This window comes from Takifugu rubripes, unplaced genomic scaffold, assembly GCF_901000725.2.
Source record: "Takifugu rubripes unplaced genomic scaffold, fTakRub1.2, whole genome shotgun sequence".
In the NCBI taxonomy this organism is placed as follows: Eukaryota; Metazoa; Chordata; class Actinopteri; order Tetraodontiformes; family Tetraodontidae; genus Takifugu; species Takifugu rubripes.
In genome coordinates this window covers 10,523-30,805 of record NW_021821665.1, presented here as the reverse complement: position 1 = coordinate 30,805, position 20,283 = coordinate 10,523, and the positions used below count along the sequence as shown (strand labels likewise).

The 20,283-nt window shown below is 42.8% G+C and overlaps 1 protein-coding gene and 2 long non-coding RNA genes across 5 annotated transcripts; all 3 read left to right on the top strand.

The window, feature by feature from the left end:
• The first annotated feature begins 720 nt into the window (after positions 1–720).
• Positions 721–20,201, top strand: LOC115248742 (CD209 antigen-like protein 2). 3 transcript variants are annotated; one of them, XM_029832535.1, is made up of 6 exons: positions 721–1,078; positions 1,425–1,532; positions 1,653–1,802; positions 2,050–2,174; positions 2,260–2,360; positions 19,687–20,201. In XM_029832535.1, the coding sequence occupies exons 2-6, from the start codon at positions 1,520–1,522 to the stop codon at positions 19,826–19,828; spliced, it is 531 nt and encodes a 176-aa protein (XP_029688395.1). In that variant the 5' UTR covers positions 721–1,078; positions 1,425–1,519; the 3' UTR covers positions 19,829–20,201. The 3 variants fall into 3 exon arrangements, with proteins under 3 accessions (XP_029688395.1, XP_029688393.1, XP_029688394.1); XM_029832533.1 differs by having other exon boundaries at positions 721–1,106; XM_029832534.1 differs by lacking the exon at positions 19,687–20,201 and adding an exon at positions 2,426–2,911 and having other exon boundaries at positions 721–1,106.
• On the top strand, positions 9,644–12,152 carry LOC115248747 (uncharacterized). Its single transcript, XR_003887488.1, has 7 exons — positions 9,644–9,764; positions 10,001–10,131; positions 10,334–10,419; positions 10,662–10,715; positions 11,218–11,360; positions 11,444–11,545; positions 11,652–12,152. It is a non-coding gene; the product is annotated as an uncharacterized lncRNA (long non-coding RNA).
• Positions 18,788–19,411, top strand: LOC115248750 (uncharacterized). Its single transcript, XR_003887494.1, has 3 exons — positions 18,788–18,860; positions 18,970–19,038; positions 19,305–19,411. It is a non-coding gene; the product is annotated as an uncharacterized lncRNA (long non-coding RNA).
• Positions 20,202–20,283: the final 82 nt, after the last annotated feature.

Sequence of the window (20,283 nt, the reverse complement as noted above, 5' to 3'; positions counted from 1 at the left end):
GACCAAATATTCACCAGAGAGTTTAATTTAATCACCTTTTTGATGGTTTGTGTTGGAAACAAGGCTTTTGCCAACCGGTTCCAGAAGTACATGTGGATCGGCTTGACCGACGTGACCAACGAGGGGTCGTGGAAATGGGTGGACGGGACGGCGATGTCTACAAGGTTACTGTCTTTGATAAGAGGACTAACTTTGGTTGTTTTCTGACACAAGTCTTCTTTTTCTCCAGTTACTGGAGTTCAAAGGAGCCGAACGGCGGGAAAGGAAAACTGTGTTGATATAAAGAACTTCAATGCAGAAAAGAGCTGGAACGATGAATCCTGCTCCCTTTCCCTCTTGTGGATCTGTGAAAAGAAGCTTTTTCAGTGACCGACATGTAAACAAATCAGCAATTAAATCTTTTGTCGCCTCTGAAACCATGGTAACGGTATTGGTGATGCATTGATAATCAGCTAAAAGACCTTGAAAACAGGACATTCTGCTTCTGAAATATTTGGTTTGTGAAAGTGTATTTTCACTGTGTGTCGGTGCATTTTGAAGCAGGAAAACTGGTGCCTGTGATGCACGAATGAACCAGTCGCATCAGCAGCTTTGGGTCTGTTTATTTACTCACTGGTAGTTACTAAAATGGCAGCAGCTTTGTCAATGATGTGATCTATTATGCTTGTTATTACAACTCTGGGCCAGTTTGGCAATGAACAAAATAAATAATATTGCTTCATAAGCTTTTAATAACTGATCAACACGTCTCTGCTCTCCCTCTTTAGTCGACATTATTCAATTTAAAGTGGTAAAAGCCAGTTGAGCTCAGTTTTTTTCTTCCAGCATTTTATGTTTATACAACATCACGTTTAGTGATAGCAGAAGTGACAGTTCCTCTTATTTAAAACCAGACAAGTGTTAAAGATGAATGCTGTGTAAGTGTTTCAAGACATCTGCAGCAGGACCATCAGAACAGATGGACATGATTGATGACTTTGACCTCTATGCGAACGTAGAGAGACCAGCAGGTCACCCAGACAGGATGGAGCGTTGTCGTCAGTGTTGTGGACATGTGTACAAGGATTCCAATCAGGAGGTAAAGACCCCACAAGCCTCGTTTTCAGGTAACCAACACAGAGAAAGATGTGTTGTGATGATTGTCGCAGTTAAAATACAAGAATTGCTAAAAGAGAAACTAGTTCTGAGTCTTAACATCATGTTTGTAAAACAAAAGGACAGAAATCTTGGAAAATTTGGCTTCAGGATGAAATTTAATCCCAGGAAATATTCTAATCGTTGTGTTGGCTTGTGCAGATAAAGGTTAAAACACATCCTAGATATAGCAGAAGAGACACCTAAATGAATGAAAGCACGAAAACGTTAATGACATTTGGACTGATGCAGAAAATGAAACTTTTTATAATGTATTTTTTGCATTTCAGTTGCTGAAAATGATCAACGTTCGGACAAAAGGCCGCGCCGAGCTGCTGCACTTCTGGCCCTGATCTGCCTTCTCTTGGTGGTTGGCCTCACAACTATGGGTTTCCTGTGTAAATTATTATACTTTCTCCACAAACGTCTGGTTGTTTACTTCGCCAACGATTATCTTTTCATTTTGATGTCAGCGATGGCAGCAAATGGAGTAATGTTTCATCGGGAATGTGTCACAGATACAAAGCACAGCTCAGAAAAGCAACTGGCTCGACTGGTCACCATCTACACCAACATGACGAGTCAGCTACTGACCCAAAACAGGGAGGTCCAACAGCGCTTCAACAACCTCAGCAAAGACACCGACGAATTACAAAAAATGTTACGAGGTAACTGAAGAAAGGTCATTTTTCAGAGATTCTGATAAGTGCCAAAGACTCAAAAAAAAAACAACCTGAAAACTTCTCCATATGTGTACTTTGCTAATTTAATCTCTACACCCTCAAATTTTCAACGATGAAGGTTTATTCTGAAGTTTCTCCTCCACAGAGTTCTCATTTCTCACAGATGAGACTCTGACTTATTGAAACAATTTATATGATTTTTCCATGTGTGTTTCCTGCCCCGCTGGAAAAGAATGGGTGTATTTCAGCGGAAGTCTCTACCAAGTTTCCTCCACCAAGAAAACCTGGAATCAGAGCAGAAGCGACTGTCGTCAGAAAGGTGCAGACCTGCTGATCATCAACAGCAAAGAAGAGCAGGTATCACAGTTCACAAGAGCAGGACCAAATATTCACCAGAGAGTTTAATTTAATCACCTTTTTGATGGTTTGTGTTGGAAACAAGGCTTTTGCCAACCGGTTCCAGAAGTACATGTGGATCGGCTTGACCGACGTGACCAACGAGGGGTCGTGGAAATGGGTGGACGGGACGGCGATGTCTACAAGGTTACTGTCTTTGATAAGAGGACTAACTTTGGTTGTTTTCTGACACAAGTCTTCTTTTTCTCCAGTTACTGGAGTTCAAAGGAGCCGAACGGCGGGAAAGGCGAAAACTGTGGTGATATAAAGAACTTCAATGCAGAAAAGAGCTGGAACGATGAATCCTGCTCTCTTTCCCTCTTGTGGATCTGTGAAAAGAAGCTTTATCAGTGACCGACATGTAATCAAATCAGCAATTAAATCTTTTGTCGCCTCTGAAACCATGGTAACGGTGTTGGTGATGCATTGATAATCAGCTAAAAGACCTTGAAAACAGGACATTCTGCTTCTGGTTTATATAATATTTGGTTTGTGAAAGTGTATTTTCACTGTGTGTCGGTGCATTTTGAAGCAGGAAAACTGGTGCCTGTGATGCACGAATGAACCAGTCGCATCAGCAGCTTTGGGTCTGTTTATTTACTCACTGGTAGTTACTAAAATAGCAGCAGCTTTGTGTCAATGACGTGATCTATTACGCTTGTTATTACAGCTCTGGACCAGTTTGGCAATGAACAAAAAAAAATAGTGTGCTTCATAAGCTTTTAATAACTGATCAACACGTCTCTGCTCTCCCTCTTTAGTCGACATTATTCAATTTAAAGTGGTAAAAGACAGCAGTTGAATTCAGGTTTTTTTTTTAGCATCACAAGTGCCAGAACACGTTCAGAGCATATGTGAACTTTCTCCGTGACCCCGAAAACAGGAAACAAGTGGTTAAGAAAATAGATTGCAACGATAGATATGAAGGTATGAAAATATAACTAGCAGAAGTGACGGTTCCTCTTATTTACAGCCACACGCCTGTGAAAAATGCATTTTGTGTAAGTGTTTCAGGACATCTGCAGCTGGACGGATACAAGAAAATACAAATTTCTCCAGCTTCTCATGTTCTTTCTTCCTGAGGTTGCTATCACTTGGGATAGCTTGGAAAGCCAATTGTGCGGGTGAGCATCAGATGCGGCATATATCAAGGAGATGTCCTGTGCCCCCCTGCTGTTCTGCATCGGCTTAAACCCCCTCAGCCAGATCATCACAAAGAGTGGCTTTGGGTTCTGAAGTGGAACAACCATCAGCCACCTCCTCTACATGGATGACACCAAGCTGTGTGCCAAGAACGAACGTGACATTGACCCTGATTCACCTCACTGGGATCTATAGCAAAGACATCGGGATGTCATTAGGACTAGATAAATGTGGACATCTAGAAGAGGAAAGTTGATCACAACTGATGGGATTAAACTACCTGAAGGGAACGTCACAGATGTGCAGGAAAGCTATAAATACCTGGGGATCCCCCAGGTAACTGGTAACCATGAGGAGGAAGTTAGGAGGTTAGCCACAGCTAAATACCTGCAGAGGTTAAGACAGGTGCTGAAAAGTCAGCTGAATGGTAAGCACAAGATCCAGGCCATTAACACTTACGCCCTGCCATTAACACTTACGCCCTGCTGGCATAACACCCTGGCCACTGGAAGAGATACAAGCCACTGACATCAAAACAAGGAAGCTCCTTACCATGCATGGAGGGTTTCATCCTAAGTCCAGTGTCCTGAGGCTGTACACAAAGAGAAGGAAGGGGGCTGAGGACTAGTAAGTGTCCGAACTACTGTCCAGGAGGAAACAACAAGCCTCCGAGAGTACATCAAGAAGATGGCCCCCACTGACCCACTGCTGAGTGAATGCCTCAGGCAACAAAAGCCCACCAAGGAGGAGGAACCCGAGGGGCTATCATGGAAGGATAAGCCAATGAATGTACCACCGACAAATTGAGGAAGTGGCTGATATTGAGAAAACCTACCAGTGCCTAGAAAAGGCCGGACTGAAAGACAGCACAGAGGCACTACTCATGGCTGCACAAGAACAGGCCCTGAGCACCAGAGCAAGAGAGGCCAGGGTCTACCATACCAGACAAGACCCCAGGTGTAGGCTGTGTGGAGACGCCCCTGAGACAGTCCAGCACATCACAGCAGGGTGCAAGATGCTAGCAGGCAAGGCATACATGGAGCGGCATAACCAGGTGGCTGGCCTAGTGTACAGCAGGAGTCAGCAACACAGTGCCCGTGGGCACCAAGTCGCCCGCAATGACCACATGAGTCGCCCGCAAGCCTGTTCTAAAAATAGCAAAACTCACAAGTGAGGTGTGTCTAAGAATTTTTTTAAAATCACACCTGCATTTACATAGATTTTAAAATGACAATGTCTTAAAAATAAATAAAAATAAAATAAAGTGACGTGAACTCTGACGTAGTTCAAAGGTCAGTATTGTGCGCATGAAAGAACCTTTGCTCTTGTGGAGAATAAACTAGCGGGCAGTGAAGATGGTGAGTGGAGGGCAATTTTCTACCCCAAAAACATGGCAAAAAGAAGACAGTAAATTTATCATTTTCAAAGTGAATGGGAGGAAGAGTAATTTTTTACTACTGTGAAAGGAAGGTGTGTATGTTGCGTCTGTGGGGCGACTGTGATGACAGTGAAGCACAATGTGGAGAGACGCTTCACTACGCGTCATGAAACTACAATGCTAATGCTAACTACCCACCGGGAAGCATTCTACAGTCAGAGAAGGCCCAGGAGCTAAAAAATGTGTTTATAAAATGTAACAGATTTTGAGCAGAATTGCAGTAGATTTGTTCAGTTAAGATTTATTCAATATGAAGGTTAATTTTTTTTTTAAATGTTGCATAACTTTTAAAAACATGGTTCAACATAGTTTATGAATTGTTAAAATGGTTTAGTTTCTTATGGTTGAAAGGGTCTGGTGAAAACTCGACATTTTTTTTCTGATCAAATGTGGAAGTGATCATCTGAACAATTGCTGAGATTAATAATAATAGCGTTGAATATTGATCTTTTCTGTTACCCATTCTAAGTTATTGATACACACGATCCATTTATTTTAGAGGAGTGTGTCAAGCGGTAGCTCTTGGTTTCAAAAAGGTTGGTGACCCCTGGTGTACTGGAGCATCTGCACTGAGTATGGACTGGAGATCCCGGGGTCCAGGTGTGAGACACCCCCGAAAGTGCTGGAGGACAAGCAGGCCAAGATCCTGTCTAAGTTGTATTTGTATGCAGATCTGTCCTGAGACGTACCGGTATATGAATCATCAGGTTTTAAAAAAACATCCATTGCATTGTATTACTTCACGCTAGCCCGAATATAAGACGACCCTGATTATAAGACGACCCCCCTTTTTCAAGACTCAAGTTTGAAAAACGACTTTTTGAACACCAAATTTAATTTTTATACAGAAAATAATTACAGTACATCTGAAACAAATGATTATATCTTCGACCCACTTTTCTCCAGATTGTCGCTACATTTCTATATTTTCTGTTATCTCTTCTCTTATTTTCTTCTCGCTATTTTTTATTTTTCTTCTTCGTGCTACCGCTATTTTTAGTTTTCTTCTTCGTGACAGGGGTTCGCTTTGGCCTGAGACGTTAAGTTCAGCATTCGTTTTAAAGATATCTGGCGCCATCTAGCGTTGTGAATGGGTATAATGTCTAGACCGCGAATGTAAGACGACCCCCACTTTTTCAGTCTTATTTCAACGCAAAAAACACCGTCTTATATTCGGGCCAATACGGGTAACCACCGCAGGTTTTCAATAGCAAAGTGAAAGTCTTTTTTTGTGTGATTTGATGCTGCAACCCTTCTCCCACTCGAGAAATCAGTTGTTTTTGATGAGTCACACAAGATGTGGTTGTCTAGACCGGCGTTTCAATTATGTCAAATAAAACTACATTGTTGCAAAGGGCTACAGTGATTTATATTTTCACTTCTGCTTCATGAGAAACAGTTCACCACTAACAAATACTTCACCTCACACATTGTTACGCTGTAACATTTAAAATGAAAATATCTGTAAAAAAAAAATGGAAATGGAATCATGAAACAATTGGATGCTTGTTTCAGGACTATGATACAACACTGATACATTTGGCGATTTTTCAGATTCAAAAGAACTTTGATCTTCCAATGATCAAAAGCCACTGGGCACGCATCCTAAAACATCCTACAATGCTATTTAATCTCGTATTAATACTGCGTAATGTGTACGCGAACTTTATCGGGATCCACGATTTTACCTCGCAGACAGTACCACCAAGTAACCAGCAGGGGAGGCAAACAAACAAAAAGAGAGATTCACAGCAAAGAAGAAGTGTTGCATCCAATCAGACAAGACGTCCATTTTAAACCAGAGTTAGCAGCGCTGATGGGAATTTCCCATCTTTTTGGTGAGCCGTATTTTTGGACTCTTCCCTGTCTCACCGTTCGCCCCATTACCAGTATATTGACTGCATGTTTGCAGTTATATTACCTCGAAATGCGTTGATTATTGAACTGGAGTCGTGTTGTATATTATGTGGAATGTTAGCTAATTCTTAAAAAGGCAATTAGTTCTGGCATAGAGCTAGCCTCGGGTACAACGCTTCAAAGGCTCGGCTGGTTGACGATCTTGCCGGATCGCCACAGGCGGAGAGTTCCTGGTCAGTCAGTGAAAACCACAACACCGTCACCGACCCGGAGCTATTCATGAACACTTGGGAGCTTTTGGCTTCATGAGGTCTGTCTGTCGTGGATTTTGAGCACACGGCCGTCGCATTTTCCCAACTGTTTCATGGGAACCCAGAGAGAGGGGAGAGAGAGGTAAGTTGGGATTCGGTGGTCCGGTGCATTCAAGGCTAACGACACGTATGGTTAATTGACGCTAACGTTAGCTTCCTGCTTTCGGCTACTTCCCCGTTGTCATTTATGGTCAAAGTTTGGACTTGTCTTATTTAACCGTTAACATCTAAAACACGATTAAGTCATCAGTCTCCAGTTTTTGTCATTTAGAGACGTACTTTCTTCCTAAATTAGCACCATGCCTGAGTATTTTCATACTACCGATGAAAGTTTCGGGGAAAAAGCTGGAGGGGATTTATGGCATTTAAACTAGTCTGTACCATTGCCTGTAGTTTGTAGTAACATTAAGCCATTACTACCATGTAGTTTACGACCAAAACTTGCTGTTAATTATTGACGCCGTTCTTTTGGTTCCACTGTTTACGGTCGCTGTTCGGTGAGAGGAAAAATGACTCCCGCAGTGACCGGAAGGACTCCCTTGACTTTTTTGTTTTCTGCAGACTGGATCGATGTGGCAAATAATCTGCTCCGCCAGTGTCACACAAACCCCAGGGTGAGGAAGCTGACGGACTGTGATGCAGATGTGTTCATTGCTCTTTACGAGAACATTCTGGGGGAAAAGGTTCCAGGTAAACAGCCTGAAGAGCTTGTTTTAGTCACGTGATGCAGTAATATGTAGAGTATTTTTGTCATAACAAGCATTTGTGATTTTCCTGCTTAATCCCGGATACATTGGGATTATATACCATGTGTGTATTCTTGACCAGTTTCTCAACTCCCATCCACACCACCAAGGGTCAAAGGTTAATGATATGGGGTTCTGGAGTTGACAGAACTTGTGGTGTTGCTGTAGTTAGCAATGCAGGCATGAGCTGTTTAATATGAACGGCGTTGTGATTGCAAGCAATTAGAGCTGAAGTGTTTAAATGTGTGCCATGTGTTTGGATCAGTGGTTTCTTGAATGGTTTTATGTGTTCTGTTATCCGTAGTGGTGTGTTTGTTTGTGCTTAGATTATATCGCAGCGGCAGGAAGTCAGGAGGATGATATCCATAACGTTCAGTCAGTGATTGATTCACTGTCCCTGGATTACCTTCAGATCAGCCTCTCGCACATTACAGGTACCGTGATCTACTTAAGAAATAAGGACTTTACTTGGCATACATGTGTTTCTGAGTGAAAAGTGAATATTTTGTCTTCTATTTTTGTTGAGTGGTAAATATAACAGATGTCTGCATGGTTACAGGTGAAAATGTCATCCGGGGGGATAAGGATTCAATCAAGAACCTCCTGGAAATCTTTGATGGCCTCCTCGAATATCTTAAAGAGGAAATGATCGAAGAGTCACAGAATGGTGGGAGCCATCACTCTCCCTTCCTGTTTTTTTCTGTTTTTTTTGTTACAATTTCTGATTATTCTATGAAGGTTTCTGCCAACTGCTGCTTCCATAATATTGAGAAAGGATTTTTAACAACAAGATACGATCAGAGATGACCGATTATTCTGCTCGTTGTGGGTTAGCAGTGGTGAAAGGGCAAATTTCACAACTTTAAACATTCAGTGTATTTCCTCTTTACTATCTTTGTTGAGGTTAGATGTTCTCTCTCCTTTTTTGGGCCTTTCCACTGAACAGTCAGCACTTTTGGCAGAACTGAGAATGTCTTTGTTTGAATGAGGCCCTCTGTCAGCCTACTGCCATGCTCCAATTAGTAGTTGATAATTGTTGGTCCGATGTGTTTCTATGAGCTTTTAAAACTTGCTTTTTGATTGTAAGGCGTGTTTGTTCTTGGCTCTGCCATTGATTGGAGCTGCAATGATGATTTGTTGATGTGTTCTTTTAGCTGCTCTTCACATCTTTATCTTTTCAGATGGAATCGCAGCACTGAGGAACAGTACCGTCACAGAGGAGCCCGAACAATCCTCGTCTTCCATCGGAGAGTAAGAACTTCACCTTTTCAGCAGTGTATTTTATGTCCTAGAACACTAAAGAGGTCCTTGCTAATATAGGAATTGCGTTATAAAATGATAATGATTGAATTACATTACAGTATCACTTCTTTTTCGTCTATGTGTCTATGTGTCAGCTGTTTGACGGCTTGTGTGACGCCTTTTAGACGCCCTGCATTTGGCATTTTCCTTAAGTGCACTTTCGGATGGTACATCCTGTTGAAGCAACGCCCAGCGTGGCTCAGTTAGCAGTGTAAATATTAGGATGTTAAACAATGTCGCCCGGCAGATCCATGTGTTTGGTGACTACTGCGGGAATCCACTAAATGCTATGTTGATCACACCATTTCTGTTTAAACGGCCCAAATTTCAGCATAAAAAGATGAAGGTTTAAGATTCGTGCTCTAAAGGCCACCTGTTTAGATGAATTGAAGGTGGGTGGAGGTGTCACAGTCAGGATATCCTTGGGGAGTGCGTTCCAGAAACGGGGTCCCATGGTGGACATACGGGCAGGAGGAGTAACCACGAGTGAGGCAGAGCATCGCCTGTGCGTACCAGAGGGTGTGCAGTTATCTGGGATTTCTGTGGCTTTAGGGGGAGCACAGGGGTGGAAGTATTTGGTCCACAAGTATTTTAAAGAAGTTCTTATGAATTTAATATCTTGTTATCGATCAGGTCTCTTGTACACGCCAGTAGTAACTCTCCCTCCATTCATCCGATGCTGAGGAGCAGAGATCGGATGGTGAACTCTTGGGTTTGGGGGTCTCGGCACGCACATTTACAGCCAAACAGGAAGGTAAACAGTGAACACGGCACAGCGTTAGTTTCAAACAATTTGTGTCAGTCTGGACTGTTGGGAGTGACTATATTGGAAAAATATGACCACATAGTTTAACATCATTACATGTGGTGTCGCAAACAAAGTGTGATTGTTTTGGGGATGCAACCTATGCGTGTGAACAGCTATTTTGATTTTGAACATTCTATTTTGATATTTTATTCATATCACTTGGTCGCCGTTATTTTATTTAGAATTCTGTGTATTGCTGTTGCGAGACTACGTCATCGATGACATCACGCGTGGTGTTAAGATACAGTCAGCAACGATGCTGGTGATGCCAGAATAAGGACTCCCAGCACAGCAGCGGACGTGAAGATGACTGGTGAGACACAGTTCAAAACACTTTTAAAGTTAGGCTGAAACTTCTGATGAACCAACAGCGTTTTCTCGTGTAGGATTAATTTCATTCTTTTACTTTCCTCTTCAGCGGTGTTTTCTTTCTTGTTGCTGTTGCGCGGTGCACATTGAGACACATGTTCTGTAAAATGTCACCACTTTGCTTATTTTTTGCTCGAACTCAGTAGAAACCTCCATCGGGTGATTGGCGTGAGCTTTGGGCTCCTGTGTGTGCTCCAAGCTGCTCTCAACATCTGCCTGCGCCTCATCATTTGTGAGTCCTTCTAGTTTTTTGTTTTTTTCCACCCCAAGTTTACTATCTAGACAAAAAATGTTATGCTTGTTTTTTGCTGTTAGTTTTTTGCTTTTCTTAGGAAGAGAATCTTGATGATTTCCTGTTAAAATCATAAATTCTGAAGATCTAAACAATGTTTCCAGCTCAGCCGGAGCCATTGTCCGTTGAATATAATTATAATTCCTCTGCAAAGTCTAATAAAAGTATTTGTGCTTTTTCAGACAGTGAAGCACCAAATGGGACAGCTGAAGAGAGAAATACGTTTGATAAACTTGGTAAGTTTAAAGTCAGAGAAGCCTCAGACGTCCAGAATCGGTGTGGCCACTGGTCTGACCGCTCAGGTCTGATCGCCATTTCCATTCCATCGACTCAGCCGATGCTTGATTCTTTCTAAGTGTTAAACACAAATATGGTGTGAGGGTGTCTCATGACAGGAACTTTCAAATGCCCGATGACCATTGCGCAACACTCATAGTTGTGTAAAGGGCCAGTTTCATGAAGAGAGACGGGAAGGCTGGCAGGAGAGAAAATAAGGCTGGCAAAAACACCAGAAAGCACTTGGTTATCCGCTCTAGCAAGGATACAGGACTGGCCTTTACAAATGAGAGATGGGGGCGCAGAATATGGATGGGTGGTGGGTGGTGGGGGGGCAAACAGAGTGATTTCATCAGGAAGTTTCATCTTGTTCGCTTAGCTTCCTCTCTCTGAACTGTCGCTCTGCTTCTCTGACCTGTCCCTGTTTCCTCTCCCTATATTTTGTGACGTTCATCACGACAGATCCCTATTTCCAACAAGGATGGTTCCATTTCCAAAAAAGCTTGTATTACATATCCTCTGTGAAAAACACGTGGCACCTCAGCAGAGAGTACTGCCTGCAGGAGGGGGCAGATCTGGCCGTCATCAACAGCAGAGCGGAACAGGTGGGTCTGGGAGGGGGGGGCAGAGTCAGTCCCGATTGGGTGCAAGGAGAACTCAGCCATGATGGTTTCTCTCCACCATCAAGGCTTTTCTGGAGAATTTCAAGATGACCTTATGGATCGGACTGATGATGGAGCAGAAGTGAAAGGACGTGGCGCTGGGTGGATGGAACACCATTAACTGAAAGGTGCTGCGCTCCTTCTGGAATGAAATTCATGTTCCTAACAAATGAATTCTAGCTGGTCTTATACAATTGAAAATGTATTCTTTTTTTTTTTTTTTTACTCTTTTAGCTTCTGGAGCCTGGGTGAGCCCAACAATTACGAGGGCAAACAAGAACAATGTGTAGAACAAGTTGAAAGACAGAACAAAGGATGGAACGATTAGTCTGTGAATTTAGAAATTTCTATATGTGCGAAAAGAGGATATTTCCATAGAACATAAATGAACACTATAAGTGGGTCTGCGTGTTCTCATAAACCCGTTTTATCGGCAGTTTATGCCTTCTGACGGATCCATTAGAACCCTTCTTGTCCTGGTGTCTTTGTCCCACATGTCATTCATCACAGGTGATTTCTCTCTGTCTCCTTTGAGGGTTTTATTACATATATTGTTTTCTTGTTTTCCCACCGGCCCATCAACTCCCTTGAAACCAGAAATGATAAATATTGGTGTGATGGATTACTTTTTTCTTGTGAGCCGTGCCCTTTATACTGCACTGCAATATTGTGTTCCTGGTACAATCTGTAATCTTTCAATAGTTAAAGCAAATAAACACATTGAACCAGCGTTTACACTGATTTCAGTCAACAGCATTGGAACCGCACAGAACTATCCATTTGTTGTTCCTGGGGTTCGCTGGAACCCCAAATGCTCAGAACCCCTCAGGAATTGCAGATATCTTCACGTCCTGTTCGGCTTCACGTCCTATTCCAGACTATTTCCTCAGGAGACTCAGGTCCTTCAGTGTTTGCAGCAGGATGCTCCAGATGTTCTACCAGTCTGTTATGGCTAGCACCATCTTCTTTGCTGCAGTGTGCTGGGGTGCAGGCATTAAAGCAAAGGATGCCAACAGACTCAACAAACTCATCAAAAAGGCAGGGTCTGTTGTTGGCTGTAGACTTGATAACTTGGACGAGGTGGTGAGGGACAGGATGGTGTTAAAACTGCGGACAATCATGGACAGTCCCTCCCACCCCCTCCATAACACAGTGGACAAACTGAGGAGCAGCTTCAGCAACAGACTCCTGCAGCCTCGCTGCTCCAAGGAACGGTACAGGAAGTCATTCCTGCCGTCCGCCATTAAACTGTACAATTCACTCAAACCAACTCAACAATAATTGTGTAATGTTTATGTGTTGTAATTTTATTTCTAATTATTCTATATTTATGTATATATGCTTATAATATGTATATATTATATTATGTATATATATATATGCTTATAATATATGCTGTATATATGCTTATAACATTCTAATCTATCTGTATTATTTTTTTTTCTGTCTCTTTACTCTGCATTCGCTGCTACTATAATTCAATTTCCCCACGGGGATGAATAAAGTCCATCTTAATCTTAATCTTAATTCTCCCGATGCTGCTATTTTTCGCGACCACCACAGCTGTCGCTCCAGCCCTCCGCTTTTAGAAAGGCAAGAATCTGTTGAAAACAGTTTTTCTCCTCTAAAACAATAGATTTATGACCTGTAATGCTGTAATAGGGGTGGGGGAGGGGGGAGTATTTTACTCGAGTTGAACTGTGCGTCAATGCAGCGTGCAGTACCATATCATCCCGCTAGGCGGAGCCCGAGGACTATCAGTCAGGCGCGTCTCACCGAGTAAGACAGACCTGCAGCATCATATGCTCACGACACCACCTGCTGGCCACATTATGTAAAACCTGCAGCTGCGTTTTACATGCAAACACGCTGCATTTTGTGTCAGTCTGGACTGTTGGGAGTGACTATATTGGAAAATATGACCACATAGTTTAACATCATTACATGTGGTGTCGCAGACAAAGTGTGATTGTTTTGGGGATGCAACCTATGCGTGTGAACAGCTATTTTGACAAATTCCGTGATATGATAGCTTTCATATCACTTGGTCGCCGTTATTTTATTTAGAATTCTGTAAATTGCTGTTGCGAGACTACGTCATCGATAACATCACGCGCCTGGTGTTAAGATACAGTCAGCAACGATGCTGGTGATGCCAGAATAAGGACTCCCAGCACAGCAGCGGACGTGAAGATGACTGGTGAGACACACTTTTAAAGTTAGGCTGAAACTTCTGATGAACCAACAGCGTTTTCTCGTGTAGGATTAATTTCATTTTTTACTTTCTTCTTCCGCGGTGTTTTTTCTTGTTGCTGTTGCGCGGTGCACATTGAGACACATGTTCTGTAAAAATGTCACCACTTTGCTTATTTTTGCTCGAACTCAGGTAGAAACCTCCATCGGGTGATTGGCGTGAGCTTTGGGCTCCTGTGTGCTCCAAGCTGCTCTCAACATCTGCCTGCGCCTCATCATTTGTGAGTCCTTCTAGTTTTTTTGTTTTTTTCCACCCCAAGTTTACTATCTTGACAAAAAAATGTTATGCTTGTTTTTTGCTGTTACAAACCAAGAAACATTTCTTAGGAAGAAAATCTTGATGATTTCCTATTAAAACCTAAATTTTGAAGATCTAAACAATGTTTCCAGCTCAGCCGGAGCCATTGTCCGTTGAATATAATTATAATTCCTCTGCAAAGTCTAATAAAAGTATTTGTGCTTTTTCAGACAGTGAAGCACCAAATGGGACAGCTGAAGAGAGTAATACGTTTGATAACTTGGTAAGTTTAAAGTCAGAGAAGCCTCAGACGTCCAGAATCGGTGTGGCCACCGGTCTGGCCGCTCAGGTCTGATCGCCATTTCCATTCCATCGACTCAGCCGACGCTTGATTGTTTCTAAGTATTAAGCACAAATATGGTGTGAGGGTGTCTTAATATCAGTCATGACAGGAACTTTCAAATGCCCGATGACCATTGCGCAACACTCATAGTTGAGTAAAGGGCCAGTTTCATGAAGAGAGACGGGGGCGCAGAATATAGATGGGTGGTGGGTGGTGGGGGGCAAATGGAGTGATTTCATCAAGAAGTTTCATCTTGTTCGCTGTCGCTCTGCTTCTCTGACCTGTCCCTGTTTCCTCTCCCTATATTTTGTGACGTTCATCACGACAGATCCCTATTTCCAACGAGGATGGTTCCATTTCCAAAAAAGCTTGTATTACATATCCTCTGTGAAAAACACGTGGCACCTCAGCAGAGAGTACTGCCTGCAGGAGGGGCAGATCTGGCCATCATCAACAGCAGAGCAGAACAGGTGGGTGACGGGGTATGGATCTGGGGGGGGGGGGGGGCAGAGTCAGTCCCGATTGGGTGCAAGGTTTCTCTCCACCATCAAGGCTTTTCTGGAGAATTTCAAGATGAACTTATGGATAGGATTGGTGGAGCAGGAAAGTGAAAGGACGTGGCGCTGGGTGGATGGAACACCATTAACTGAAAGGTGCTGCGCTCCTTCTGGAATGAAATTCATGTTCCCAACAAATGAATTCTAGCTGGTCTTATACAATTAAAAATGTATTTTTTTTTTTTTTTTACTCTTTTACTGGAGCCTGGGTGAGCCCAACAATCACAAGGGCAATCAAGAAGATTGTGCAGAACACCTTGACAGAGACGGCAAGAAAGGATGGAACGATTTAGTCTGTGAATTGAGAAATTTCTATATGTGCGAAAAGAGGATATTTCCATAAAACATAAATGATCAGTATAAGTGGGTCTGCGTGTTCTCATGAACCCGTTTTTATCGGCAGTTTATGCCTTCTGACGGATCCATTAGAACCCTTCTTGTCCTGGTGTCTTTGTCCCACATGTCATTCATCACAGGTGATTTCTCTCTGTCTCCTTTGAGGGTTTATTACATATATTGTTTTCTTGTTTTCCCACCGGCCCATCAACTGCCTTGAAACCAGAAATGATAAATATGGTGGTGATGGATTACTTTTTTCTTGTGAGCCGTGCCCTTTATACTGCACTGCAATATTGTGTTCCTGGTACAATCTGTAATCTTTCAATAGTTAAAGCAAATAAACACATTGAACCAGCGTTTACACTGATTTCAGTCAACAGCAGTGGAACCGCACAGAACTATCCATTTGTTGTTCCTGGGGTTCGCTGGAACCCCAAATGCTCAGGACCCCCCCTTTGGCCTTTGACCTCAGACAGTCCAGTCCAAACAGGGTGCAGATGTTCCTGAACTGTGCCAGCCACTTGGATGTGGCATCGAACAAACTGCTGTTATGTGCTGGATTGTGTCAGGGGCCTCTTTGCTCCTTGAGATCCTGGCGTGGAGCTGGTTGTCCAGGCTTCTGACGCTCTTGTGCTCTCTGTCCCCGTGGTGTGCAACGATCAGGGCCTCTGGGATGTCTGCCGGTCCAGCCTTTTTCAGCCATTGCTTCCCATGCACGGCGAGGAGCTTTCTTTACTTTCCACCAGTGGACTCTACACCTCTTTGGCCAGCTCATGATACCTGCAGAAGATAATTCTGTTAGGATGGGGAGGTTAGATTTGTTTTTATTCCCCTGCCCTGTCTTTTTTTGTCTTTTCCCTCATCTGTGCAGGCTGGGGGTGGCAGGCAGGTTTCTCCGACCCCTCTGGAGTTCCTCACCTGCTGCTTGTCAGCTCATCAGGAGCGGCTGTATTTATCTCCAGCTCGTCCTCTCATGCGCTGCCAGTTCTCTTAAACGCTGAGTGGTAATTGGGTACCGGCTAGTGTGCTCGAAAGCAAACGTTTGGATACCCTGTTTCCATTTGTTTTTGCTTCCAGCCTCAGCTGCCACGCTCAGCCTCGTTTCCTGGATCCAGCCTGCTCTCGTTTGGGCTACATCTGCAAGTTTTGCTTGTATTTTGAATAAACCTTTTTGGAAAATGACTTTTCTGGTTGTGGGCTGCATTGTGGGTTCAGTGTCCCGTCCAGCTTCTGCCTTAACAAACTCATCTTTATTTTCTGTTGCTATTTAACTTTTCTAGGCATTTTACATGAAACTTAGTGTCAGTCATTTACTTTAGCGGGCTTTGGGAGTGCATCAAGGTCAGTGGTCTTAACCACTGAGGTTCTCAATAAGAAGGTCAAGAACCTTTGACTTGATCATTGAACCCGCATGTTTCCTCAATTATTAGTCCTGAACTGTTGCTTCATTGAGAACATGATGACCAAAAAAGCCTTCAGTTCACATCAATTCAGTAAGTTTCAGATCACATTTTTATCTGGAGGGGTTAACTGTGTTAAATTGCAAAGGTAACATTGTTACAAACTGCTTCCAGAACTTCCAGAAGGTTCACCAGGTGCTGTATGATTGAGAGACAGTAGAAGCAGAAATAAGGAAAAGTCAGCACCAAATTCTCTCGGCGGTTTAATAAATCAACCGCGGAAGGGGGGCAATTATTCTTCAAGCATTACAATAGTATAACATCAAAAGATAATTGGATATGTTCACCTTCCTAATTGCCAGTCAAAACCTCTTTCTTGACATCATAATATGCGTTAAACTGGAGCTGCTGTGATCCTCAAACTAGGTCGTAGCTACCTGGCGTAGATATGGAGAGATTTAAAATAAAAGGGCCAAAGAAGAGCCCAGCCGCTCTGCTGTGTGAAAATGCACATCATCATTCTTTTGCAGAGCTTTGCAGGTTTTGTTGGATTTTACTTATTAAGCATTAGTGCAAAAACAAAACTTAAATAAGGAAGGAGGGGAGGAGAGATGCTCCAGCTAGATCATAAGGGAGGAAACAAACGGAAAACTTCACTTTCAACAAGACCGTCATCTCATCCATACGTTTGAAATATGGCGATGGTTTTCTATGTTAAGGATGAAAAAATTTCCACAAAAAGGAAGACTCCTGTGACTCTCTGATCAAATTTGGTGCAGACAGTAAAGTCATCAATGTAGCAGGTAATGACATTATTATTATTTACAGAACCTGAGCGAGGAGTAATTTTGAGGGATGGCGTTTTGGTATGAACGTGGTTATTCACTGCTTTGCCTTCAGGTGATGGAAAAGTAAAGAAATCTTCTTCCAGATGTGCTGTGTTTTTTCTGCCTGCTCTTCCTCCTCCTCCTCCTCCTTTTATTGGACTTTTGATTCGGTTTGAAACTCTGAGTTCTATCTGTGAGTATGGGCATTTAAACCAGCCACAGAATCTTGAAGCCGATTCTAATCCTCACTGTTGATGTTTTAAACAGTTAACAGCGGCGCAAAGCTAACAGAGAAGTGGAGATGACCCTGTTACAGACCAGCTACAACATGACTAAAGAGAGAGACCAGATACAGACCAGTTATACACATGCCATCGCAGAGAAATACCAGTTAAGGGATAACCTGACGAAGCAGACGGGGAAGTTACAGACTAGTTACAACAATTTGATGAAGGAAAAGGAGCAGCTGCAGACCAGTTACAACAACCTCATTACAGAGAGAGACCAGTTACAAAAGAGGAACAACAAACTGACTAAAGACAATGACCACCTGCAGACCAGTTACAACCACCTTAACACCAGCCAGAACTGGTTAGAAAACCTGACTAAACAAAGAGACCAGTTGCAGACTGGTTACAACAATGTCACCAAAGAACTGGACCAACTGCAATCAAGTTACATAAGGCTGGTTAAGAAAAGGATCAAATACAGACCAGTTATGATAACCTGGTTAAAGAAAAGGATCAAATACAGACCAGTTATGATAACCTGGTTAAAGAAAAGGATCAAATACAGACCAGTTATGATAACCTGGCTGAAGAAAAGGATCAAATACAGACCGGTCACAACAGCCTGAAGCAGGAGAGAGACCAGTTACAGACCAGTCACAATGACCTCATCAGGGAAAGACACCAGTTAGAAGGTAACCTGACGAGACAGATCTACCAGTTACAGACCGGTCACAATGACCTCATCAGGGAAAGACACCAGTTAGAAGGTAACCTGACGAGACAGATCTACCAGTTACAGACTAGTTATGATAAACTGGTTAAGGAAAATGATCAAATACAGACCAGTTATGATAACCTGGCTGAAGAAAAGGATCAAATACAGACCGGTCACAAGAGCCTGAAGCAGGAGAGAGACCAGTTACAGACCAGTCACAATGACCTCATCAGGGAAAGACACCAGTTAGAAGGTAACCTGACGAGACAGATCTACCAGTTACAGACCGGTCACAATGACCTCATCAGGGAAAGACACCAGTTAGAAGGTAACCTGACGAGACAGATCTACCAGTTACAGACCAGTTATGATAAACTGGTTAAAGAAAAGGATCAAATACAGACCAGTAATGATAACCTGGTTAAAGAAAAGGATCAAATACAGACTAATTACATTCAACGTACCCAAGAGAAGGACCAGCTGCAACAGCGAGTGAAAGAGCTGAGCACAGCCGCACAGGAAGTCCAGAAAAAGCTTCAGGGTAAATGAGTTCTGATGGATTTTACCTTCATCGCATGATTTCCTCTAAAATACGCTGCAGAAGTGCATTTTAAATAGTTTAAATAATTTTGTTGTTGGTTTTTTTTTAGATTCAATTGCCAGTTTGGAAAGATTGACTGAGGAGAGAGCTAACCTGAAGAGATCTCTGAATAATCCTGGTATGATTCTGGTGCCTTGATCATTCTGGAAAACAAGGGTCATCGACCCAGTCCGACAAGGCTTCGAATCCAGCCAGGTTTTCCCTCCTGCCCAGTTTTTACCGAGGGCACTGGAACCTCAGGTCAAAGCAGGTGTCTACCTGGGTGGACAGAAAACCTGGCTGGATGAGAGCCCTTGTAGAACTGGGCCGAAGACCCCTGATGCGGAGAAGAACAGTTTATGCATTTGCGTTTCGTTTTTTCTGTTTCCTGCCCCGCTGGAAAAGGATGGGTGTATTCAGCGGAAGTCTCTACCAAGTTTCCTCCACCAAGAAAACCTGGGATCAGAGCAGAAGCGACTGTCGTCAGAAAGGTGCAGACCTGCTGATCATCAACAGCAGCGAATCAGAGCAGGTATCACAGTTCACAAGAGCAGGACCAAATATTCACCAGAGAGTTTAATTTAATCACCTTTTTGATGGTTTGTGTTGGAAACAAGGCTTTTGCCAACCGGTTCCAGAAGTACATGTGGATCGGCTTGACCGACGTGACCAACGAGGGGTCGTGGAATGGAAAGGGTGGACGGGACGGCGATGTCTACAAGGTTACTGTCTTTGATAAGAGGACTAACTTTGGTTGTTTTCTGACACAAGTCTTCTTTTTCTCCAGTTACTGGAGTTCAAAGGAGCCGAACGGCGGGAAAGACGAAAACTGTGTTGATATAAAGAACTTCAATGCAGAAAAGAGCTGGAACGATGAATCCTGCTCCCTTTCCCTCTTGTGGATCTGTGAAAAGAAGCTTTTTCAGTGACCGACATGTAAACAAATCAGCAATTAAATCTTTTGTCGCCTCTGAAACCATGGTAACGGTATTGGTGATGCATTGATAATCAGCTAAAAGACCTTGAAAACAGGACATTCTGCTTCTGAAATATTTGGTTTGTGAAAGTGTATTTTCACTGTGTGTCGGTGCATTTTGAAGCAGAAAAACTGGTGCCTGTGATGCACGAATGAACCAGTCGCATCAGCAGCTTTGGGTCTGTTTATTTACTCACTGGTAGTTACTAAAATGGCAGCAGTTTGTGTCAATGATGTGATCTATTATGCTTGTTATTACAACTCTGGGCCAGTTTGGCAATGAACAAAATAAATAATATTGTGCTTCATAAGCTTTTAATAACTGATCAACACGTCTCTGCTCTCCCTCTTTAGTCGACATTATTCAATTTAAAGTGGTAAAAGCCAGTTGAGCTCAGTTTTTTTCTT